Source organism: Cherax quadricarinatus, chromosome 41, assembly GCF_038502225.1.
Source record: "Cherax quadricarinatus isolate ZL_2023a chromosome 41, ASM3850222v1, whole genome shotgun sequence".
NCBI classification, from domain to species: Eukaryota; Metazoa; Arthropoda; class Malacostraca; order Decapoda; family Parastacidae; genus Cherax; species Cherax quadricarinatus.
In genome coordinates, this window is record NC_091332.1 from 22,234,938 (window position 1) to 22,261,909 (window position 26,972).

The 26,972-nt window shown below is 39.2% G+C and overlaps 2 protein-coding genes across 7 annotated transcripts; both read left to right on the top strand.

Moving 5' to 3' along the window:
• Positions 1-1,864: 1,864 nt before the first annotated feature.
• On the top strand, positions 1,865-18,438 carry LOC128695992 (lysosomal proton-coupled steroid conjugate and bile acid symporter SLC46A3). Of its 6 annotated transcripts, none has more exons than XM_070093059.1 (6): positions 1,868-2,076; positions 2,265-3,263; positions 10,489-10,590; positions 14,605-14,742; positions 15,289-15,529; positions 17,987-18,438. In XM_070093059.1, the coding sequence occupies exons 2-6, from the start codon at positions 2,327-2,329 to the stop codon at positions 18,051-18,053; spliced, it is 1,485 nt and encodes a 494-aa protein (XP_069949160.1). In that variant the 5' UTR covers positions 1,868-2,076; positions 2,265-2,326; the 3' UTR covers positions 18,054-18,438. The 6 variants fall into 6 exon arrangements, with proteins under 6 accessions (XP_069949163.1, XP_069949160.1, XP_069949161.1 ...); XM_070093060.1 differs by having other exon boundaries at positions 1,870-2,009; XM_070093063.1 differs by having other exon boundaries at positions 1,871-2,076; positions 2,557-3,263.
• Positions 18,439-19,415: 977 nt separating this feature from the next.
• On the top strand, positions 19,416-26,080 carry LOC128695991 (lysosomal proton-coupled steroid conjugate and bile acid symporter SLC46A3). Its single transcript, XM_070093066.1, has 5 exons — positions 19,416-21,274; positions 21,414-21,518; positions 24,478-24,615; positions 24,737-24,977; positions 25,204-26,080. The coding sequence occupies exons 1-5, from the start codon at positions 20,365-20,367 to the stop codon at positions 25,253-25,255; spliced, it is 1,446 nt and encodes a 481-aa protein (XP_069949167.1). The 5' UTR covers positions 19,416-20,364; the 3' UTR covers positions 25,256-26,080.
• The last annotated feature ends 892 nt before the right edge of the window (positions 26,081-26,972 follow it).

Consider the following 26,972-nt stretch of genomic DNA (forward strand, 5'->3'; position numbering starts at 1 on the left):
TATTTATTTATTTTTTTTTTTTGGGGGGGGGGTATCTATCTTTCTTCTCCTCCAGGACAGGTGCAGGTTGCTCAGAGGTCTCGCTCACAGGATGAACACGAAGCTGACAATAAATTATCCGTTCAAGCGACACAACTAAGAAATTAACATCTGCACACAGAAATCACTCCCTACGAAAGTAAAAGACTGGGCAGGCGATGCAAAATGCCCCCAATTAAAAGTAGGGGCGCCATTGGTACACTAAGAGAAAACACCATAAGTGTCCGGGGCCCAAGACTGTTCAACAGCCTTCCATCAAGCATTAGGGGAATTACCAATAAACCCCTGGCTGCCTTCAAGAGAGAGCTGGACAGATACCTAAAGTCAGTGCCGGATCAGTCGGGCTGTGGCTCGTACATTGGACTGCGTGCGGCCAGGAGTAACAGCCTGGTTAATCAGGCCCTGATTCACCGGGAGGCCTGTTGATGGACCGGGCCGCGGGGGCGTTGATCCCCGGAATAACCTCCAGGTACGTTGTCCAGGTATATGACTCATACCCTATGACTCATGCGCTAAACTCGCATGAGTCATGTAACGTAGAGGTGACCTAACTTAAAAGTTGATGGTAGATATATAAGAAAGATGACGCCCATACGTTTCGCCCAGCATGGGTTTCGAACCTGAGTGTATCCGGTGGTGAGCCCCTAACATTGAGTACGTGACTAATAGCATTTTTAAAACTGAAACTACAAGTGCGAACCTACACAGAAAATGAGTGCTTATTTTAAAAGAAAATATAATATCAGAGAAAGAATTTCAGTTTGTTGTTGTACCGTCACAACATCCGCTTTGATTAGATAGTCTTCGATATCGGTCCTAAAACTTTTCGGAATACTGCATTCTTTAATTTGCCCAGAAATCATTTTCGAGGGGGGCCTTAAACCAGAATTTCAATCTGGGGGGGGATTTTGAAAGTCGTAAGATGCTAAAACAAAAAATCTTTTTTAAAATATGATTTAATGTAGTTACGTGAAATTTTTTAAATTATCGTGCTTTTGTGGTCACTGATCAGTAAAATAGTGAAAATTGGCCATTAGTTGAAAAACAATAAGAAGTATTTGTCTCAGGGGAGCTTTAGCCCCTGTGCCCCCTTAACCTCCCCTCCCCCTCCCCCACTAGCATATATTTAAATTTTTAAATTAGACTGATAATCACAGGTTTAAGGATGTATTAAGTAATTTTATTTAGGTACAGGTACACATAAGTATAATTTTCACACACTGTAAATTACCAAGGATATCCAAAAGTCAGACACAAAACTATATAGTACTTCGTTATTACTGATTTAATCGAGTTTATGAAAGGAAGACGTGGAAGGATGCGTGTGCGTGCTCACACAACTACGCTACCAAGTGAATAATTTAGTAACAAAGTTGAAGATAATTTTAGAGAAAAAGCTGGCAGTTTAAGAGTCTGTTATATTTTTTCCGTTTTATCCTCAAATGGGTTACTTATAGTAACACTTCCATTACTTGACACACTCACGTAGTTACGCGAACCATACATAAAAACAACAAAGATGGCAGCACCGATTGGAAGGAAAAACATTTTGTCTCTGAACTCTCCATCACTCCTCATCCCCAACCATATCCCTCGTCCCACCACCGCCCCCTCCGTCATCCCTCCCCTCATCCCTTATCACTACTTCCTCCTTCACCCTCCATCCCCCACGATCCTCCCACCTGTCTCCCTCTCCCCCCCTCCTTTACTACTTACTTATCCCGCCACCACACTCCCCACATTTTTTTCCCTCCAGCTCTCAACCCGGCTCCTCACCACTCCCTCCTGTCGTGCCTCCACCACTACCCCAGAGTAATAACCACTACATGATGCACCCCTCACCCACTCCCCTGACTAGCAGGCAACAGCAGTGTTGTGGCTGGCGGGGTGAGGCTAGGGTTGTAGTCGTCACCCTCGCCATCACACGAAACTCCTGTTGTCCAACATTATTTTGTGTGACACTGAAACATGTAACCAGTGCCCCGTTTTGAAAATTATATATAAAGTCTCCAGTTTTGAAACACATGGAGAGCTTATGTAGGCTGCCCTTAATTAATACATGCCTATTCTCATTGTGAGATTTTAAATCTAAATTAAATCAGTGAGAGCGAGGTATCGTCTGTTTTTTTCATGATCATTTTTTTTTTAAACATAACAGGTCCGTAATCGAATGAATTTCAAAATTCTTTCCCATATTTCATGTTCTTACAATTATGGTTTAGCAGATGACCTCAAGGTTTGCCAGTGAAGGTGAAGGTATTCTTTGTGAGTACGTGTGACCTTTGTCATGAGTGAGGAAGAATGTGAGGAGCAGCCACTGATGGTGGACAGTGCCACTAACATTGTTACCACCACCACCACCACCAGTCCTTCATGTTGTGATAAAGTGGCAAGCTTTCTGTCCGCCATCACCATAGAGCCCGCCGTCTTCCTCTATGTCATTGGCTTTGGTTTAGATGTCGTCTTCATAAAAAACTTGTGGGTGGACAAGACGTGTCTCTTTTACTTCAATTTCAGCACAGAAATATGTTCCAATTTGAACAGCGGCAGATTCCCAGCAGAACAGGACATGGTACAGCGTCAGGTGACTCGCTATAATGTGTACTGTGCTGTGATACAGCACGTGCCTGCTGTAGTGGTGGTAATGGTGTTGGGCGCCTGGAGTGACCTGCGGGACCGCCGCCTGCCCATACTGGTGCCCATGCTGGGTTACTTCCTCATGGCGCTGGGTCTTACAGCCAACGCCTACTGGTGGCCACTACAGCCGGAATTTCTTCTGATATGCTTCGTGCCAGTTGGTCTCACGGGAGCAACTACAGCGATTTATATGAGCGTCTCGGCTTACATTAGTGCAGACACAGATGCCAGGGCGCGCACCACACGTATATCTGTAGTGATGGTACTAGTACCAGTAGCTTCCACACTCGGCAGAGGTCTGGCACTCGTGCTGTTCAACCACAGCGGTTATGGTTACCTGGCTGTGTTTGGCACACAATCAGTGCTATGTGTGGTTGCCATCCTGTACGTACTGGTGCGGCTGAAGAAGCGCCCTGGCGCTATCGCCATGGAGACGCCTGCCTCTGAGACTTCGGGAGTCCTGGAAGTACTGACTCCAGCTCGCCTGAAGAAGACGATGATGGTAGCCTGCAGAAGACGAGACAACGGTGTGAGAAGACACATCTTCGCTCACATCGCAGTCATCTGGCTTCTTGTGTTCACTGCTGGTAAGATAACTTGGCCTGTAATATGGGTGCTATAATTTATTGCACAGTTCAAGAAATATATCGAAGAAACGTTTCTCCAGGAGTGGCCTTTCCATTCACAATACAAAGAAGTCACTTGTGGCGAAACGTTTCCTCAGTATCTTGAACTTTGTATATGTATTTTTAGCTATATACTGTCGGTATATTGATAAACATATTCACCTATTTCGTCAACAAATAATGAAAGGCAAAGTACCATGCGTGGAATATTTCACAAATAACCCATAAAATTAACGACAAACGTTTAGATTACTTTTATATATTACCGCCTGAGCGGCTAATTTATTGTGCGTGCACTGCAGGCTGTAGCTCACCGTGAGTGGCTAGTTAACTGCTCACTGCAGGCCACTGCTCCTGTGAGTGCTAGTTAACTGCGCACTGCAGGCCACTGCTCCTGTGAGTGGCTAGTTAACTGCGGACTGCAGGCCACTGCTCCTGTGAGTGGCTAGTTAACTGCGCACTGCAGGCCACTGCCCCTGTGAGTGACTAGTTAACTGCACACAGCAGACCGCCGCTCATTCTGTGAGCGGTAGTGCCAAAAGAACAGGATTACAGAGGTCACAATGGGTTTTATGTGATCCCACTGGGTATAGTTACATCTTGAAAAATATTAAACTTTCTATATTTCACTTTTTTTCAGATAGCCAATCTACACATTACAGTAGGGTCATTATTGGTTTGCAATCTCATCAAATAACAGGTCATCCAACTAACCTGTGCAAAAATATGGATGCACTGAAATCTTTAGAGATTTCAGTTATCATTAACGATGAAGCAATTTACCCTTTCTCCCCTCTGCTCTTGATATCTGAAATCATAAGAGCGTTTCGGGCGGACCTGGACCTTTACCGTTTACAAATCTTTGACGGATTTGCAGCGTTTTTATACTCCCGCTGCCCGATCCGGGGCCAGGGTTATTTGGTGCTTGTTTGGTCAGATAGGCTGTTGATTTTTATCGGCTCGCTGACTCGCATATCCATCACATCCTTGTTGATCCGGCATCTAAAAAATCTATTGATCGAATTTCATCTTGAGGACTACATTTGCCCCAGCAGTTTCTAATACCTTCTGGTAAAATGTTAAATAGTCAGGAACCACAAACGTTGATATGATGTTCTCTTACCGTGTGTACCCAAGACGCTAGAGCTATTCACTGCGTTTAAAATACATGTTCTCCCAAATCTCTCACTTCATTATTTTGTTATGGCAGTGAGTAGATTTGGAACTAGACCCTCAATCACCTTCCATTATGAAGTAACGACGTCAGAAGACTTATCTTTAGTTCGTGTGGATTGTGACACATTTACTTGTAGAAAAATGAAAAATGTCATATGTTTGTCTGGACAGTTGTAGGTAAACAGCACTTTTTATAGAGTTAATTACGTTTCGAACGTGAAAATTTGGAAGTTTAGCCCTAGACAGTAACGTAACACTGTGTGACCTATATAGGTTAATAATTTACCGCACGAAGATATGAAATTAGTTTTCTCATCTGATTCTAGAAGAGAAGAGAGTGAACAAAGGGGAATGGAATAAAAATATTTCGTGCTTGTCATGCATATAAGGCTGGCTTTACCTCTGAAGTGTACGTGTTGATAATTTTCCCCCAAAACAAGTGAGGTCAGAGGTAGTGATATATAGAACCTTTGTTCCGCTCTGTTTACTGAGTGGTAGTGTGTCTGTTCATAGCAAATGGAGGAGCGAGCCTCTGATACCTTGCGATGAACAACCAAATGATCAACTCAAATTTAACGCTTCACAAGAACATAATAAAAATTAGACTTTAATCTTTGCCACATCTAAAGGTGATTTGTAACGCTCAGCTCATAATTACAGAGGCACTGATTCATTTCCTAGGCAAGGTAATACATGTGGGCAAGCTTCCTTTAACTTGCTCTCGTTGTTCACCTAACAGGATATAGGTAACTGGGTGTTAGCTTACTAGTACAGGTTGCATCCTAAGGGATGATACTCTTTTTCATATTGGGTTGGGATTTAAAATTATTAGATATATGATAACTGATTTACTGTATAATAAACATTGTGGAAAAAATACCCTCCCTCCCCATTCTATCTCTGTTCATTAATGATAATTGTTACTTTGTCCCAATCCATGATCTGAAAATATAAGATCTGATGTGCCAATTAAACATTCTTAATTATTTAAACTTAGCTGTATTTGTTTTTCATATATAAGTGTGTTCTTTAGCGTGATTAGATCTCTGCTAGGTCTCTTACGTACGCATTTCACAATGCTTGCAATGAAGCTTGGATCCTAAACATCCTGAATCTCGTAAATAGTTGCAGAGGTTTTGGAGTTGTTTTGGGTCGTCTAACATCAGTTGAATGATTGTCACTCCAGTAGCTCTGTACATGCATGGCTGGGACACACATAGGGACAGCTTTAATTGACATTAAAGGTGCTTAACAGTCAACTCTGGAATGTCCTGCACGGAAAAGCTATGTTTACTCTGTGAAACAAGCAAGTTGATATTAGTCAGAAGCGTAGCATATACCGAGGCAACAATAATCAGTTTTACCAGAAAATATGAAGAGTAACATTTACTTAAGACAATAACTCCCAAAGCCCTCTCAGCTGACAAATAAGGAACATCAGGAGCTTAACATCATGCTGAATGCTAGTGAAGAACAAAGTCGAAGAAAATGAGCAGCACAGTCCTCTCAGTGACTCCTGGCTATGTTGATAAGTTTGTCCCATCAAATATTCAGCTGATCCTGCCCGAGCCATTAAAAAGGCTCATCTCAAGCCAAATGTTCGATTAGGACCACCATCAGCTTCTCAGTGAAAGAGAAAAAAGGTTTCAACAAGGTCGCTATAACGAATGACCAAATTAGTTTCAAATTCACCCGACTAAATATGAATTTGAAAGACAAGGGAAAACTTTGTATATCCACTAAGCTTTTATATTAAAGTCTGCATGAAATATGACATTTGATTTATTCAATTTTACTATGTGAATCTAATCGTTTTCCACAGTGATTTTTCTCGACATAAATGTGATAAAACGACGCTTCCTCCTGCCTTTTTTGTTTAAAAACGAACAGCACAACAGGTCTCAAGAATCTCAGAATATTTCAAATAAACACTGTTTTGTTGCTACTGGCGAGAGATAAACACAGTAACACTGGCACAAGCTTGACCGCCAATATGGCGGATACTCACCCTGTGACGTTACGCGTTAACACTACAATCGATCAAGAAGTTGAGATAGAATTTTAAGCTGGTAAAGGAATCAACGACAAGTTTCAGTTCTTTAAAAAAAACAGATGGCTGCAAACACAGTCATTCACACTTGGTGCATGTTATAGCAGAATTAGCAGAATATAGGGTACAGAGGAAGATAAAACTTCTTAATACAAGATTTATTCTTCTGTGATGATTTTAAAGGCTGCATCCTATTCAACTGTTCTCTTTGATCATTTGGAGTTATTGAAAACTTTGGAAAAAATGGAAGAAATCATCACAAACCATCATAAAGTAGATCCAAGGGGATCTGCTGGGCATTTATAAGATTATCTATCTTATATTCAAGGAAGTTGAAGTTATTTTCCAATTATGTTGTCAACTTGTGTATTTTCTATCAAAAGTAAAACAGTTTTAGATAAAAAATTAAAAAGGTGAAAAAATACACTGTTTGATTAAGAAATAGCAATGTGTAGTTAGTGGTTTTATATATGAATAATCACTGAGATTCTACATGCTACTTAATACACAGCAACCCACTAAATGACAGCAAGGTAGAAAATGCAGAAATATTTTTCACTCCAGGAGAAGGCCGCGCAGACCAACTAACAGACATTAGTACAAATCCCATAGATTTCGAAAAGAAAATGGACAATATACCCACTCACTCAGCACCTGGACCAGATTCATGGAATGCCCTGTTTATAAAGAAGTGAAAAGTACCACTAGCACGAACCCTCAGTATTCTTTGGAGAAAGAGCTTAGAGCTAAGTGAAATACCGGAGGCCTTAAAGAGTGCAGGCATAGCTGCATAAGGGAGGTAGTAGATGAATGGTTCAGAGAACCGACATGTTGATAAATTAGACCCCTCAAGGAAGGTTCCTTGATGTTGGTGAGGGGCTCTTGATTTAGGGAATTGGATCTGTGCTCCAGTTCCCCGAATTAAGCCTGAATGCCTTCCACATCCCCCCCCAGGCGCTGTATAATCCTCCGGGTTTAGCGCTTCCCCCTTGATTATAATAATAATGATAAATTAGACACATGTGCAACTCTATTCAAGATTGATGGACTGAACACATCGACTCAAGGTTGAGGGACTGATTACCTCATTCTCCTCCTGTTCTTCAAGTTTCTCCTACGTATGGACTGATGAAGCCACTGTGGCGAAACGTTTCCTCAACAAAGATACCCAAGAGTTGCACATGTGTCTAATTTATCAACATGTCGGTTCTCTGAACCATTCATCTACAAACCTGTCAGACACTGCAACTTCTTGGGATCTTAATACTTAGGAATTCTTCGCTTGCCTAATTCTTGGGCACGACCTACTTCCACATTGAACAAATGTGACACCACCTATGACTGCTGCACCTCTCCTGCCATACGGTTTATAAGCTGCTTCTCCGCTCATATGCCGTATTCTATTCAAGATTGATGGACTGAACACATCGACTCAAGGTTGAGGGACTGATTACCTCATTCTCCTCCTGTTCTTCAAGTTTCTCCTACGTATGGACTGATGAAGCCACTGTGTGGCGAAACGTTTCCTCAATAAAGAGTTGCACATGTGTCTAATTTATCATCAAGGGAGGTAGTAGAACACTAGCTAAAAATTACAGACCAGTAGCCCTAACTTCTCACATCATAAAAATCTTCGAAAGAGTGACGAGACGGCAGATTGCAAATTTCATGGACCAGCACAACCAACACAACCCGAACCAGCATGGTTTTAGAGCAGGACGATAATGTCTGTCACAGCTGCTGAACCATTATGACAGAATTACGAAGGCATTGGAAGATGACCAAAACACAGAGGTGATTTACACAGATTTTGCAAAGGTGTTTGACAAATGTGATCATGGAGTGATAGTGCACAAAATGAGGGCCATGGGCATTACGTGGAAGGTAGGCAGATGAATTTTCGGGTTCCTAACACACAGAACACAAAAAGTAGTAAACAGTAAAATCCAGCATCAGCGAGGTAAAAAGCTCATTGCCCCAAGGCACTGTCCTGGCACCTCTGGTGTTTCTCATCTTCACATCATAGATAAAAACATCTGTCACACTTTTGTATCATCATTTGCAGATAACACTAAAATAAGCATGAAAGTCACTACAGTAGAGGACACTGAAAAATTACGGAAAGACATAAGCAGGGTTTTCCAGTGGGAAGTGGAGAATAACATGACGTTCAATGGTGATAAGTTCCAGCTGCTTAGGTATGAAAAGGATGAAGAACTCAAAAGGAACACTATAAACAAAACTCAAGAGGGTCACCAAATAGAACGAAAGGAACACCTGGGAATAATTATGTCAGCTGACCTTTCTTTTAAAGACCATAACAAGAAAAAGATTACGACAGCCAGGAAGATGACGGGGTAGGTATTGAGAACTTTCAAAACAAGGGAAATAATGTCGACGGTGACACACTTCAAATCGCTAGTGCTCCCTCATTTAAAATATTGCTCAGTGCTGACGGCCCCGTTCAGAGCAGGAGAAATATCAGAGCTGGAACAAATACAGAGATCATTTACGGCTCACGGGAACGCCTTCAAGTTTTGAACACGTACTCATTGGAGCAGAGAGATACATGATAATATATACTTGGAAAGTACTCGAAGGCCTGGTCCCAAATCTGCATACCTGGAGTTTACCTGGAGAGAGTTCCGGGGGTCAACGCCCCCGCGGCCCGGTCTGTGCATGACAACATACTGGAGTGAAAGATATGGGAGGAAGTGCAAAATAAACCCAATGAGGAGCAGGGGTGCGGTGGGGACAACAAGGGAACACTGTATCAACATCCGGGGTCCCAAGCTATTCAACATCTTACCAGAAGATATCAGAAACACGGCTGGAACAAGTGTAGAAGCCTTCAAGAGGAAACTAGACAAGTATCTTCACCAGGTGCCAGATCAGCCAAACTGTGATGGATATGTGAGGCAGCGGGCTTCCAGCAGCAACAGCATCAGACGAGCCTGGCCCATACCCGGGCTCCAAGAGTAGTGAAACTCTCGAAACTCTTCGAAAGTATATCAAAGATACAAAGGATTTTTTTTTGACGGGGTCAGCAGGTAAGCCACTGCAGGTCTTGATCAAGTGACCAGGATTGTCATTGAATGAGTCATCACATGACTAACAACTCAGCAAAATGTTCATTTGTTTGTTAGGGGGGAAACTAACGTGACGCAGTCTTAATGATATGATGACACTTGAAAACTGTGTTATAACTGTGTAAGTGTTATAACAGATGTTATAACTGTGTCGGTATTATAACAATTGTCCTCCATCCCTCCCACTGCATGTTATCAGTCTCACTACTATTTTCCAAGTGGTCTTCATATACCGATTCTTTTATGTCATTGTCGTACATTGTAGCGCATTCAACTTTTTAATTTTTGTTTACCCGAAGAATATCATTCAAAGTAATATTATTAATTATTTGTCATGGAGGAGCTCATCGTAATCTGGCCTATTTAAAAACAATAAAATATATTAGGTGTTGAATGGTTGAGCTGGGAAATTTCACGCATCGGAAACACACCTATTTCCTGTGTTACTGTAGCTAGGTTTTTCACCACATTTAAAAAGCAAATGATCTCCACATGGTAATGTATTCTAAAATAATGATACCACCAAGCCTGTGGCCTAGTGGCAGTTCTCGCTTCACACAGTGAAGGTCAGGGTTCCATTCCCGGCAAGGGTAGAAACATTAGAAGTGTTGTTGCACTCCTTACACCGGTTTTTCATGTTTACCCATCAGTAATAATGGGTACCTGGGTGTTAGTCGACTGGTGTGGGTCGCATCCCGGGATAAACATGACCTAATTTGCCCGAGATGCTCTGCATAACAAGGTTTTTTTTATATAGTAGTATGTCATTGATATCGACAGGGCATATATACCTTGTACATGTACTTGTAGAAATCAAGATATTATTTATTATTATTATTATTATAACTAGCGGTGTCTTCCTTACCTTCAGGTTCTGCGCACTTCGACTACCTCTACACCCGTAAGAAGTTTTCCTGGAACTATCAAACCTACACCATCTGGAGCCTCGTAGACACGCCCCTCGCTGCTACCGGTGAGTCCTAGAAGAGCTTTATGTGATGTAGTTTAAGGTGCACGTTATTGCTAAAGATAGTTACTTTGGTCTGAAGTTTATCCAGAGTACATGGGTCATTAATCCATGCTAAGGCCAAATAAGGTTCGCTTCCAGTGCAGGATTAACTAAAGAACAATAAAATGATACATCATAATAGATTTTTTTTTATTTTATTGAGAGCATATCTTGTACAGACAAACATAATACATATATATAGAATAGACATACTGAGAACAATAAGTACATAAAGAAAATATCACACACACACACGTTGTTGTACACAGGAGAAGAAACCCGACACAGAAAAACGATAAAATTTACAAGCACACTACACACCACTCAAGCAACCTGTCAGTATATATATATATATATATATATATATATATATATATATATATATATATATATATATATATATATATATATATATATATATATATATATATATATGAAAAACACTTAAGATTGTCATGTCTCACTTCAACATAAGTGTGACGTGCAGCGGACCAAAACAACAGTACTCATGTAGAGTTAAGAAGACATCACACATATATATTAATGTAACAAGAAAAACACATTCCTAATAACTACCCCTATCCTGGGGTTAAATCATACAGAAGTATCTGTATCCGCCGGAGCTACACACACCTGCGCCAAACACACTGGCCAATTACTGAATTAACACGTCGTTGTACACATACAATTGAATATCATATAAGATTAGATATGCTGTCAACAAAAGTCAATATCACAGCACAGGCTTCTGTAACCTAATGCGAACACGTAAATAAACTACCCTATCACAACCTATTCACTGCACAAAAGTCATTGTACAAAACAAAGGTGTATACAATAAACACTATCAAGTTGCTAAGTCAGTCACTTCAACACTCCTTACCCCCCCCCCCCTCTTCTCCCTCATTTGGGCAACCACCACTGTCTCTCGTCAGTATACATTACCCTGTCACTTATTCTCCTAGCTTTACATGAGCATATAAGCCTGTCACATCGCAACGGTATCACAATCACAACAAACCACACCCAAGCATTCTTACAGCATATATGCGTACAATACCTCTAAAAAATAATATATACCTGGAGGAGATAATAACTAGAACAGAGTATACTACTGACTCCGGCCATACAGTAGAGCGGAAAAATAATGTAAGGGACCTGGGAGTAGTAATGTCTGAGGATCTCACTTTCAAGGATCACAACAGTGCCACGATCGCACGTGCAAAGAAAATGATAGGATGGATAATGAGAACATTCAAAACGAGAGATGCCAAGCCAATGATGATCCTTTTCAAATAACTTGTTCTCTCTAGGCTGGAATACTGCTGTACAATAACATCTCCATTCAAAGCAGGTGAAATCGCAGATCTAGAGAGTGTACAGAGATCCTTTACTGCACGTATAAGTTCTGTCAAGCACCTTAACTACTGGGAACGCTGGAAGCACTTGACTTGTACTCGTTGGAACGCAGGAGGGAGAGATATATCATAATCTACACTTGGAAAATCTTGGAAGGAATGGTCCCAAATCTGCACACAGAAATCACTCCCTACGAAAGTAAAAGACTGGGCAGGCGATGGAAAATGCCCCCAATAAAAAGTAGGGGCGCCACTGGTACACTAAGGGAAAACACCATAAGTGTCCGGGGCCCAAAACTGTTCAACAGCCTCCCATCAAGCATTAGGGGAATTGCCAATAAGCCCCTGGCTGCCTTCAAGAGAGAGCTGGACAGATACCTAAAGTCAGTGCCGGATCAGCCGGGCTGTGGCTCGTACGTTGGACTGCGTGCGGCCAGCAGTAACAGCCTAGTTGATCAGGCCCTGATCCATCGGGAGGCCTTGTGATGTACCGGGCCGCGGGGGCGTTGATCCCCGGAATAACCTCCAAGTAACCTCCAGGTAACACTCTTACATAGGTGTGATGGTAAGTGACCAAGCATAGCAAGGCGTTATATACACAGAGAGTAATGCAGTCATCATCCCGTGGGACACGTACGCAAAAGTATAAACCTAAAATCCTCACTACCTAAAAGGATCACACGCTTAATCCAGCTGTCATCATACGTACATCCTAACACCTACTAACCACACTGAACCTTCCCTCGTTTACATCTAAGCCATACGCCCACATCACATCACACCACACACACACACACACACACACACACACACACACACACACACACACACACACACACACACACACACACACACACACACACACACACACACACACACACACACACACACACACACTCCTGACGGCGAGCCCATTGGAACCCCGGATGACATTCTCAATCCGTGCCCTTACTGCCATAAATGTACGCCTTGACACCCTAAAAAAGAAACAACTTTATACAATGCAAGAACTATACATGCCAGATAGAGAACATCCTATACAAGTGATAAATACCACCGATTACACCATCAATACTCCGCCTCACAGGACTCAAAGAATGACTCTCCCACAGAGGGTTCGTCGTTTTATTCATAAAGATGATTACCCTCGACCCATGATTTTGAGCAACTTACCTGATGAAGAAGATTGGATACTACCAGAACCCTTCTATGTATACTGAGAAAATCATCGCCCCCAATTAGGGAGACATCTTAAATAACTTTCTAATGTAAAATTATGCTATTAACTATTGTTGGACACCACCATTAAGAAGCTATTGTCACGAATTTATAAAATGCCAGAAAATTATTGCCTTTCCTGTCGTATAAATATCCGTTGTGCAATTGCGAAAAAAAAAAAAAAAAAAAAAAAAAAAAAAAAAAAAAAAAAAAAAAAAAAAAGAAAAAGCAATTGCAACTTGTATAATTACTGCCAATGCAGAGTCATGTAGTTATATACCTATTATATCTATGTGACTCTGATGGGTTAGTATTATACCTCTTAAAGAATATCTTATTAATTCACATACACTTTTTTAATTGCACCAAAGTGGTTGGGCCACTTACCTTTTATATCCTACCTCTCCCCCCCCTCCCACCCTTTTCCAATATTTCCATCCTTACCCATCCTTCTTCCTTACCCATCTTACCAAAGCTCTGGTCATCAGAAGCGAAAATCCGTGCCCCAGCCATGACAACCCCCCCCCCCACTACAAAGCTAGTAAGATCCCAATAGTTAAACCACGATAACCTGCGGGGAAGGCTCCCTCCCACCGCGAACCATATATTTCCCTATTCCTGCAAACCGTCCTATAAAAAAGTAGCTGCCATTACTCGTTTCCTCGCAACCCAATCCCCATTCCCACGCATACCCCACGACACGTACACAAAATCTGCCATTAAATATGCCAATGCTCGTTGTATACTCTCTGGCACCCCTCCCACATCATAATAGAATTTGTATGAACTGCATGGGAAAAAAGAGGATAGCTTCACCCCCTCCTTACTATATCTTTGATTCCTCTGTTTTCAGGTGTTACTTGCCGGCCTGGTACATACCCCATGACTTTACTCTTAAGAATTAAATTCACCAGACATAAAAATCAGTTTTGTATATATTCACAGTTACTATATGTAATTAAAACAAATGGTTATAACTATAACCATAATTTTTAAAGGGGTGGACCAGTAAGCCAGCGGAAGGCCTCGATCAGATGACCAGCAGCTCCAAGAGCGGGTCATCATCTAAGACCCACGGCAGGAAACACTTGTCCTGTTTCCTGACGAACCTTACCTAACCTAACCTAGACCTATATACAATTTAGAATCATTCAAATCAAAATAACAGTTTTGTTATTAATGCATACTGTAACTACGTTTGTGTATTATAAGACACTTAAATAAAAAACTAAACCAAACTAAACAACTCAAAATTTGCTCTTCTCACTGCTCAACTTGCATAATAAAAAGGGGGAAAATCGCAAGACGAAAGTGCCCTGAGTTATTTTGAAAGATTGTTTGAAGGCACGAGAGGAGACAACTGGAATGGTTCTTCCCCTCACTGTGGAATCCTCTTCTACAGGTACATTACTGTTGCTACCAGTGTTGAGTTACTACTGTGGTATTAAAGATTCTATGTTGGGCTTCGTGGGCGCCGTCTCCATGATCTTCAACTTCGTGTTGCGAGCAACAGCACCGGTGTCGTGGATCCTTTACCTAGGTCAGTGGTGATATGTGCTTCACAGTTCACTGTCTTGACTTTGTTTTGAAATAGATTAGATTTGGCAGCCGAAGCTTGAAGAAGAATGGTATTTCCTCTAAGATATCTTCACCAAAAAGAACAAAAAGGCACAATATCGTGACTGGAACAATACACAAATAACCCGGGAGTTATTTGTGTAATCTTCAACTTTCACTGCTATCGACATTTCATCAACTCGCCCAGATCTGAGGCCACTGACAAGAGATATGTAGGCCTTCCCAACAACTTGATTACGAAACACATCTCAAAAATCTTCTCCAAATGTAAACTTAACATAACCACCTCTACTACAACCGACTCGGTAGCTGCATTAAGCATACAGTATACAACTTTGACAAAGGAAGTTAGATATGTACTATATATAATATTCAAAGTCATCTAAGCGCCTCATAAAATTTCATTTCAGTTTCTTTATTTGATTATACAGACCATGTAGCAATTAAAATGGTAGTTCAATAATTAGTTTTGATATAACTCATTCAATACATTGTCTGTTTGTACCAGCATCGGTGGTTGGAGTTTGTTCTGGCATGGTGGTGGTGTGCTCGCGAGCTGCCCTCTCCAAGCTCGTCCAGAAGAATGAGTTGGGCTCAGTGTTTGCTGTCATGGGTGCTGGAGAGGCAGTAGTTCCCATCATGTCTTCAGCGTTGATGACGCTCGTTTATAACGCCACTCTCAATGTCTTCCCTGGGATGGTGTTCGTCTTGACGGCCGGCATCAGTGTCATCATCGCCTGCATCTATGTGTAAGTTTACATCCCAAGATACTCTGATGCTGGGGAAGTGCAAATGTTATTTTGTGATTGTTGCATATTTTCTTAATAATTGATAAATATAAACAGAATTCTTCCTCCGAAAGCCAAGCTGTCGTAAGAGGTAACTAACATGTCGAGAGAAGGAGCTAGTAACCCTTTCTCCTACATACATTACTAAAGTTAAAAAGATAATTTTTCTTTTGTTGGACCACCCTACCTCGGTGGGATATGGCCGGTGCATTGAAAGAAGAATTAAAAAATATAACGAGACATAGGTCATTGCAGGTGGTGTTAGATCCTATTGACAAGTCCCATCTAGATGATGTTTACAAATACACAATAAATAATAAAAAAAATATTTAATATGAGAGGATTGCACGGGAATATTTATAATTTTATGTCATAAAGGGTTAAGCAGTTTTCACACACACACACACACTCATATATATATATATATATATATATATATATATATATATATATATATATATATATATATATATATATATATATATATATATATATATATATATATATATATATATATATATATATATATACCCCAAACACTGCATGACCCCTACGGGTTTTGCATGGCTCTCCCACACAACTCTGCTGCAAACAGGGACACTCAGAAGTGTCCCTGTTTGCAGACGATGTGAAGTTAATGAGGAGAATTCAATCAGAGGAGGACCAAGCAGGACTACAGAGGGATCTGGACAGGCTGCAGGCCTGGTCCAGCAACTGGCTCCTGGAGTTCAACCCCACCAAGTGCAAAGTCATGAAGATCGGGGAAGGGCAAAGAAAACCGCAGACGGAGTACAATCTAGGGGGCCAGAGACTACAAACCTCACTAAAGGAAAGAGATCTTGGGATGAGTATAACACCGGGCACATCTCCTGAGGCGCACATCAACCAAATAACTGCGGCAGCATATGGGCGCCTAGTAAACCAAAGAACATTCCGACATCTTAGTAAGGAATCGTTCAGGACCCTGTACACTGTGTATGCTAGGCCCATATTGGAGTATGCAGCACTGGTTGGAACCCACATCTAGCCAAGCATGTAAGGAAACTAGAAAAAGTGCACAGGTTTGCAACAAGACTAGTCCCGGAGCTAAGGGGTTTGCCCTACGAGGAGAGGTTAAGGGAAATCGACCTGACGACACTGGAAGACAGGAAAGATAGAGGAGATTTGATAACGTCATATAAAATACTGAGAGGAATCGACAAAGTGGACAGAGACAGAATGTTCCAGAGATGGGAAACAGCAACAAGGGGTCACACTTGGAAGTTGGAGACTCCGATGAATCACAGGGATGTTAGGAAGTATTTATTAAGTCGCGGAGTTGTTAGGAAGTAGAATAGTCTGGGAAGTGATGTAGTGGAGGCAGAATCCATACATAGCTTTAAGAAGAGGTATGACAAAGCTCATGGAGCAGGAAGAGTGACCCAGTAGCGGTCAGTGAAGAGGCGTGGCCAGGAGCTTTGAATCGACCCCTACAACCACAACTAGGTGAGTACACACACACACACACACACACACACACAAACTAAAATGGGATCCATATTTCACTGTTTAAGAACTCATAAGTGTGGGTTTTCAAGGCTCCAAACATACCATTTTGGTTTATTGTATGCATTGTACTATACATTTCTTTGTTTTATGCTCTGTATATTTGCAAAGATAAAAAAGATTGTTCTATTGATGTTGTGCTATGATGAGTTTATTGGTGATTTACAAACTGCTAAAATTGTTGTCTAGTTTAGTGTTGCTCTGACTCGTACTCTTGTGGTCAGTATGCTTGTTCTTTGTAATTCAGTTGGTGTGGGTAATACTTTGAAGTGTGATTGCAAACGGAATAAATTACCCGCTGCAGTTGTTAGCACTAAGATACCGCCATTGAAGAACCAGCTCGACAAGCACTTTATAAATAAAGGATTTATGCAGATACTGCGCTGAGGCAATCTGTGGTCAACGGATTCCCGATGTTCAGCATCTGCGTCAGAACGATCAGTTGACAGTGAGGGAACCAAGTTAATAATAATATTAGTAGTGGTAGAAGTAGGTGGCTGTGTTTGTCTTAGCAGAACCGGTGGTAACCAGAAGCTGAACTACTGGCACACAGTTCTGTAAGTGGCAGTGAAGTAACACGAATAGTTAAGACAGAAACAGAACCAATAAAATTGAGGTAGTTGTAGCCCTGCTTTCCATCTACTGCCCTTTCTCCTATAAATTTAATGCCATTTTTCAATATGGTATGGTATATTTTTTCCCCTATTTTCATACTGGCAGTGGGCGGAGGGAGGAGAGAGAGAATCTGCTTCTATCAATGACTCATACACATACATAATACACAGTAGTTTTTAAATCTAGAGAGTGTCGGCGTGGACGTCCAATTCCTCTGTTATCTACCTTTCCCATGTTTACTATTGTGTGATCTTACAGGTGTGTGTTATCGTCAAGGTCCAGTGATCCCACGGAGGAGGTCACGATCAATAATGATGGTACTTGATGTTATATGGCAGCTACGTACCTTCACCTTTCACGCAACTTTACTGTCTTGGGCGAGGCGGTCAGCATTTCCAGAGAGGGTCACCAGGTGGTGTGAAGCACTGCTATGTGTCTGTCAACAAGTACTTTTGACAACCAGTAGCTACTGCAGCTCTACACCAATAATACTGACTCACTGACTGACAGAACTAAGTTTAACTCCATCCCCTTCCTTCCCTTACCAACCAAGCTCATTCCTCAATTTTTGTGAAGGTATATACACAGAGGTTTATATTTCTGTGGATGTACACTGATAGGTGTATATCTCAGTGTATGCATTACAAAGGGGTTTGTATATCTCAGTGAATGTTAATCCCAATTTTAAATATTAAAGTTTTCTTGAGGAATTACAGCCTTAATGACCCTCCTGCAGTCGATAGGCTTTTAACCTATAAAAAAAATCTCAACTTTTGCGGTCTCAACACTTTGCAAGTATCACAAAAAGCCAAGAGGCAACTGATGAATTCCAGAAACTGCATGTAATTATCGACACACACACATACATAATATATATATATATATATATATATATATATATATATATATATATATATATATATATATATATATATATATATATATATATATATATGTCGTGCCGAATATGTAAAACTGGTTAATTAGCAAGAACTCATTTAAAATTAAGTCCTTTCTAAAATTTTCTCTTATACGTTTAAAGATATATTTTTTTCATTAATGTTAATGCAAAAATTTTTAATTTTGCTCCAAAAGAATCTTTGAAAACTTACCTAACCTTATTATAACAAGAACAATTTATTTTAGCCTAATCCAAATAAATATATTTTAGATTTGTTTACAATAATTTAATACTAAACAAACACAGTGAAATATATTTTTTTCGTTAGGTTCAGAATGATTTTGGCGAAATTTTTCCATACACAAATTTTCGCTTATCCTATATGGCAAGATGAACGTTGCTATTTAAGCTAAGATCGCAAGTTCTGCCTATTCGGCACGACATATATATATATATATATATATATATATATATATATATATATATATATATATATATATATATATATATATATATATATATATATATATATATATTATAAAATATACTGTACATATATAGTGGGATCGAGTCCTGCTGACTGCGATCTATCTCTGTTTCTCCCTCTCTCTCTCTCTCTCTCTATGTATGTATATATATATATATATATATATATATATATATATATATATATATATATATATATATATATATATATATATAATATAATATATATAATAATAATAATAATAAATATACAACATATTTTCTCACTTTTTTTTGACCTTAGCATGTTAAACTATACCTTGTTTTTGGCCATCCTTACAGATTTGCGACGACGTTCTCCACAACTTAATTTTTATGAGAATTATGAAAAGCAGTTAATATATGTGAAAGTAAATTGCAACAAGAGCATATGAGGCATCAGACCACAAGGGGCGTCAACATGGAGCAGATAGTGATGGGTAACCTTGGAGGAGTCATTCCCATAATATTCATGCACTTTGATTGTTTCCATATCTGCCACAAGAGGTGAATGACGCACACCATCTACGACAACAATATCCGATAACAACTAAAAATAAACGCAATGCAAAATGAAATGCGTTTACAAATATTTGTATTTGTATATCTAAAATATTTGTTGAACATCGATTGTCTTAAAATAATGTTTTGTAATCTTAATTTCACCGTTTATATTGGGATAAAATCACGTTAAGATATATGTTTGCTCGATAAAATTTTGGAGTTTTACACTTACAGTTTAGGTGGGTCGGGTGATGCCGCTAAGATAGTGATTCATAACAAGTCTTTATCTTGTGACCCAACGAGATATATTATCATTTTTACCTGTAAACAATAGAGTTCATACTGATCCGTATTTTGTGATACAAAATCTAAATCTGCCAGACATTTTGTGATTCGGCGACGTCCGGACATAACCTGACTGCTGTTACAAGAACTACACCTGTTTTCCTGGCTGATACAACATTTTGCATTTATATATTCAGGAGACAAAAACTGTATACATTGTGGTTGAAATATTGATAGAAAGAAGCCAAATTGCTGATGCAATTTACTGAAGATATCTTTCGATAAACTTGACTGACTTCTCTGTAGGTCGTGTGGTTGAAATATTAATAGAAAAATGGCCACTATGTTGCTGTAGCTTACTGAATATATCTTTCGAAAAATTTAACTGAGTTAAGATGTGGGCCTGAATGTGTACAGCAATTTAATTAAGAGAGCGGTAGTAATGGGTCGCAGTAGTGAGTACGCAAGCCTTCTTGTGAAGGAGAACCAGACCCCTAATAACAGTACCTGTGCTAGGCTGACCACCTTCTTGGCCACTGTTACTGTGGAGCCAGCAGTATTCCTTCATAGTCTGGGAATAAGCATAGAGAGCATTTTCTATACCAACCTCGTTATTGATAAAGTATGTCTCACTTATTACAAATATGATGCGGCAGTGTGTGAAAACTTAGATTCAGGGAAGTATACTGCTCAGCAAGACAGCGTTCAGCGAATGGCAGCCATTTACAATGTGTATAAGTATTGTGTGGAATATGTGCCAGCAATATTTGTTGTTCTTTTTCTTGGAATGTGGAGTGACACTCGTGGGCGTCGCCTGCCCATTCTGCTGCCCTTTTGTGGCTCACTTCTCAAGGCACTTTGCCTTACCGCCAACTCCTACTGGTGGTCATGGCCGTTGCCACTTCTCATTGTTTCTTATTTCCCATACGGTATCATGGGAGGTGTGGCCGGGGTTTTTGCCGGAGCTTACTCTTACGTGAGTGATATATCTGTGAACAAATCACGCACAACCCGCTTATCCATTGTTGGAGCAATGATGATGGTGGCTTTGTCTCTTGGTAAGGTTGCTGGGACTTACATTTACAATATAGGTGGATACGTTGGAGTTTTTGGTTCCCAAGCGATTATATTCACCATCTCTATACTGTACACCGTATTTAGATTGGAAGAGCACCCAAGTGAAAGCAGCCCTCAAGCCGCTGAGTCGAGAAAGAGCGCAGAAAAGGAAGGCCTGGTGTCGTTTACCAATGTCAAGAAGACTCTGATGGTGGTGTTTAGGCGTCGAGAGGCCGGTGCCAGGGGCTATATCATTGCTTACATAGTCATCATCTGTGCCAACATCTTTGCATTTGGTATGTATTAGACTACAACTGTAATAAAGATTTTTTTTTGTGCAATATTTTATAAGAGTGCAGCTTACACCATAAACATTACTTAGTAAGGTATAATGGTATATTATATGTTTGTGCAATATTAATGTTTCTACCACAGGTGGCGAGATGACGTTCTTGTACATGTACATGAGAAAGAGGTTCGACTGGAACTATTACACCTACAACATGTACTCCATCATTGCCATGCCTGTTACCTTTATTGGCAAGTACTTCCCCAATTTTGCTAGCCAGTATTGCATCTAGTGTTTAATTTAGCATATAGCTCTTGCAGCAGACACTGTCCACACGGTAATGTCTTCTACCATCCTAAGTTTTAATCGCTGCTGACTTCGTCTTGCCTCATATCCGATGGATCTGGCTACCGTTTTTTGCCAGCATCAGTAGGTGACAGTTTGGTTTTCTTTGTTGGTTGACATATTCCATACTAAAAGTTAATGAAGATCTCTGGAGGCTTCACAACAGGAGTACACACTTAATCGACATCACTCAAATATACACACAAATACACACATACACACAAATACACACATACACACAAATACACACACAAACACAAATAACACACACACACACGTCACACACAAGCACGTCAAGAAGTTAGAGAAAGTACAAAGGTTTGCAACAAGGCTAGTCCCAGAGCTCAGGGGAATGTCGTACGAGGAAAGGTTGAGGGAACTCGAACTGTCGACACTGGAGGACAGAAGGGTCAGGGGAGACATGATAACGACATACAATATACTGCGGGAAATAGACAAGGTGGACAGAGATAGGATGTTCCAGAGAGGGGACACAGGAACAAGGGGTCACAACTGGAAGCTGAAGACTCAGACGAGCCACAGGGACGTTAGGAAGTATTTCTTCAGTCATAGAGTCGTCAGGAAGTGGAATAGCCTAGCAAGTGAAGTAGTGGAGGCAGGAACCGTACATAGTTTAAGAAGAGGTATGATAAAGCTCAGGAAGCAGAGAGAGAGAAGACCTAGTAGCGATCAGTGAAGAGGCGGGGCCAGGAGCTGAGTCTCGACCCCTGCAACCACAATTAGGTGAGTACAATTAGGTGAGTACACACACACACACACACACATACATAGACAAACACACATAGACACACACAGACACACACACACACGCATATACAACAGGCCTAGTGCCTAATCGACATGTGCCTAGGACAAAATGGTAACTAACTAACAGGTTAGTTGCGTGACATGTCACTGGAGTCTCACAAGCTGGGGAAAATGTGTCCATAATTTTCGGTTTATACCAGTATAAAAAAAAATTATCTGCTAATACATTGCAAATGTATAATGCAACAGTAACAAAATATCTAGTTATTGTTATTTTAATTAATGATTTATGAATTATATATCATTAAAAACTTACACAATATATTAGATAACTAAAAAGAAATTAAGGACTTTTCAGTAGCTTAGGCTTAAAGACAAAAAAAAAAAAAAAAAAAAAACCTAATTGCGTTTCTGGACACCATAAATATGAATTTTGATTCCACAATGACCAGTCTACGAAAAACAGGTCGAGAGATACGGCAAGTAAGTTTATTCAGTTATACACAAATACAGTTACATAGATTATCACACATAGCAACATATGTGTAGAGAACCTGGGATAACCCAAAAAAGGCAGACAAAGTGACTTATTTCCACTGGGGTCCTTTTATTTCCATTCAATTTTAAATTCCGCCATCTTGGAAAATGGCGGTTACCAAATTAAAGCCGAAGAGTTGAAGCATTTGTTGTTGTTGAGATTTGGTCATGTAACCCACACAGATATATATATATATATATATATATATATATATATATATATATATATATATATATATATATATATATATATATATATATATATATATATTACTAATAGGAATATTTTATTACATAATATGGTACAGAAGATCCAAGAGATACACTATTGATATAAAGGTGGCACATACGGTACATGATATAAAGGTGGCACATACGGTACATGTTGTTACGTGTGTATCACCGATTATAAGGCGAAAATCTCATCCAGCTCCTCAGAGCTGGGGCGTGTGCCCAAAATACAGCAGGCATTACCCCTTTGAACAGCCGCACTGAGCCGCTGGAACAGAAAACTAGCTGCCCTGGGATCCCTAGTTACCCTGATGAGTCTTTTTCCCATATATATATATATATATATATATATATACATATATATATATATATATATATATATATATATATATATATATATATATATATATATATATATATATATATATATATATTGTGGGGTCATAGTGTGGAGACTGGACTAATGCAAAGCTGAGGAGAAAAACCTTAAATCTTTATAGATATGAACACTTATTAATAAAGAATTTTCGTCAGAGGTAGTTTTTGGTATGCCAAATAGACTTTCTGACACTGAGTTCAATTTTTTTTCTCTGCCACATGTAGTTTTCGAGATAAGACTGATCATAGTTTTTTGGCCTTCTATGCTTTTAAGTGTTTGTTCACTTCTCTTTTATAAGTGTGATCTACAGGTGTTTCAAGGGCGCATGATATGCACTGCAGTATTAAATTATATTAGTGGGTATCCTAGTATGTTATTTATTAAATCTTAAATTTTGTTAAAATTAGAAAAAAAATCATGTTCCGAAAACTAGACATGCTATGGTTTGGGGAAATAATTTGGAATCAGTATTTAAAATAGGTACACAGAGTGGCGAAACGTTTCCTCAATAAAGATACCCAAGTATCGCACATGTTTAATTCATCAAGGCATGAATAAATAACGTCGTAAATATATTTAACCAAGACAGGACTAGCAGCAATGGGTTCAAGTTGGAAAAATTTAGATTCGTAAAAGATACAAGAAAGCACTGGTTTGGTAATGGAGTTTTGGATTGAAGAGAAAACCTTGTGTAGCTATAAAAATAGGTTAGACAGGTACATGAGTGGGTGTGAGCTAGATTTGCCTAGCATGGACCAACAGACCTGCTGCAGTGCTCCTTATGTTCTTACCCCGAAAGTTGTGTATTTACTTTAATCCCTATTTTAGGGGCTACATTATTCGTGATTAGTGAAGTCCAGGTGAAATGCCGTCTTCATAGTACTCGTGCAGTCGACAGGCCTTAAACCGAGCCAAAAAAAATCAAAGAAATATAAGGAAATTTACGACAGGAAACTTCATACTGCTTCCTGTGTTGAGCTACTACGCTGGGGCCAGTGATGCCGTGCTAGGCTTCGCCGGAGGGGTCTCCGGACTCTTCCATAATGTGTTGCTGGCTACTGCCCCTGCCGCCTGGGTCGTCTATTTGGGTAGGTTATATTAATGACTGAGCAATATTACAAACAGCGCACTATTGCTGGTAAATAGCACTGATATAACATTACGCAGTACCACTCCTGTGATTATTCTAATAAAAAAAAAACTCAACAGCGTCTGGAGTGTCAGTATGCTCCACCATGACAATCTTATCATCTCGCGGTGCACTCTCCAAGCTGGTGACGAGGGAAGAACTGGGGTCAACATTTGCGGTGTTGGCTCTGGGAGAGACCCTCGTGCCACTGCTGTCAGCACCGTTGTATACCCTCATCTACAACACCACACTTGACATCTTTCCTGGTGCTGTCTTCATAGCAGGGTGCTGCTTCGACATCCTTTACATGTGTATATTTGTGTGAGTCTTTAACAGAATTTTATGAAGGAAGAATTGGAGTGTGTAATGTGTCACAAATTTTATTGCTGGAGATGGTACAATATTTGTTAATTTCCCGTATACACTAAATATTTTTAATAAATCAAAGAGTAACAATATAATATTCGTGCACTAGAAAAGTCATAGACAACATAAAATATTTGTTTTATGTAATTCTCAGCAATTAAAATATTTCAATACTTTTCAGTTGGATCCTGACCCGAGAAGTAAGGCAGAACGACTACATGGCTATTGAGTAATTTGCTCAAATTCCTCGCTCTCCTTCAGCCAACCTACTTTAAATTATAGCCCAGAATATAATGTCTACAACTGTCCATCCATGTGTTATCAGTCCTCGTGAAAACAAGTCTCAGTAAGACCCAAACTAGAAAATTTCTTTATACACTTAAGGAACTGTGAATCTAATTTTAACACAACAGTGTATATATTTCTTGGGTGAAGCCCATGATCCTATTTTCAGCCACTAAGAAGACTTGCTGGAAATTAAAATAATGTTAGCGGAAAAGGATCAATACATTTGATTTTTTTCGGATTAATCTTATGAGCTTGAGAAACGAAATATTCGGATTATTAACTTCGAAGTTACTGACGCAGGATCCTTCCTCAAGATATCATCCACAATAACATGCCAACGCGTGGATATATATTTTTACTGCCAGGCAGGTGCTAGAAGTCTTGCCCATAGTCTCAAGATTTCGGATAACTTAGTAACACTGAAGTGATTTGCCACTTCTCATAGTTTATATTTTTTCTTCGTGCCACTGATTAGCTAGTTTATTAGGCACCTGTAAATAATGTGATCGGTAGATTATAATATACCTACAGCTCGTCCATCCTATGAGAGGCAACGCAAAATGAAAGTACTACAGAGGTTAAAATGGGTGTTGATCATGTTTGTGACCTTTATTAGCTGACTGTTAGTTTGAAAGATTTAAATTAAGTCTCAAGGCTACAAGAGTGTCATTAATTACCATCCTGCAGTCTATACACATTAAATCAAACTGTACCTATTTATTTAATAATATAATATTTAATGGCTCATTAATAATTGTGTATATATATATATATATATATATATATATATATATATATATATATATATATATATATATATATATATATATATATATATATATATATATATATATATGTCGTGCCGAATAGGCAGAACTTGCGATCTTGGCTTAAATAGCAACGTTCATCTTGCCATATAGGAAAAGTGAAAATTTGGGTATGCAATAATTTCCCCAAAATCATTCTGAACCTAACGAAAAAAATATATTTTACTGTGTTTGTTTAGTATTAAATTATTGTAAACAAATCTAAAATGTATATAGTTGGGTTAGGCTAAAATAAATTGCTTTTGTTATAATAAGGTTAGGAAAGTTTTCTAAGATCTTTTTGGTGCAAAATTAAAAAAATTTACATTAACATTAATGAAAAAAATATATCCTTAAACGTATAAGAGAAAATTTCAGAAAGGACTTACTTTTACATGAGTTCTTGCTAATTGACCAGTTTTACATATTCGGCACGACATATACATATATATATATATTATATATATATATATATATATATATATATATATATATATATATATATATATATATATGTATATTATATATATATATATATATATATATATATATATATATATATGTGTGTGTGTGTGTGTGTGTGTGTGTGTGTGTGTGTGTGTGTGTGTGTGTGTGTGTGTGTGTGTGTGTGTGTGTGTGTGTGTGTGTGTGTGTGTGTGTGTATATGTGTATTTTTTTCTTTTTTCTTTTTTTACAACAAGTCGGCCGTGTCCCACTGAGGCAGGGTGATCCAAAAAGAAAGAAAATCCCCCCCAAAAAATACTTTCATCATTCAACAATTTCACCTCACTCACACATAATCACTGTTTTTTCAGAGGTGCCCAAAATACAACAGATTAGAAGTATATACGTATAA

What these genes read in the sequence shown, in the direction of transcription:
- LOC128695992 (XM_070093059.1), top strand. Translation starts at nt 2,327, where the DNA reads ATGAGTGAGGAAGAATGTGAGGAGCAGCCACTGATGGTGGACAGTGCC. An exon ending in GCTTCTTGTGTTCACTGCTG is followed by an intron (nt 3,264 to 10,488) that starts GTAAGATAACTT and finishes CCTTACCTTCAG; the next exon opens with GTTCTGCGCACTTCGACTAC. An exon ending in GTCGTGGATCCTTTACCTAG is followed by an intron (nt 14,743 to 15,288) that starts GTCAGTGGTGAT and finishes TGTTTGTACCAG; the next exon opens with CATCGGTGGTTGGAGTTTGT.
- LOC128695991 (XM_070093066.1), top strand. Translation starts at nt 20,365, where the DNA reads ATGGGTCGCAGTAGTGAGTACGCAAGCCTTCTTGTGAAGGAGAACCAG. An exon ending in CATGCCTGTTACCTTTATTG is followed by an intron (nt 21,519 to 24,477) that starts GCAAGTACTTCC and finishes AATTTACGACAG; the next exon opens with GAAACTTCATACTGCTTCCT. An exon ending in CTTTACATGTGTATATTTGT is followed by an intron (nt 24,978 to 25,203) that starts GTGAGTCTTTAA and finishes AATACTTTTCAG; the next exon opens with TTGGATCCTGACCCGAGAAG.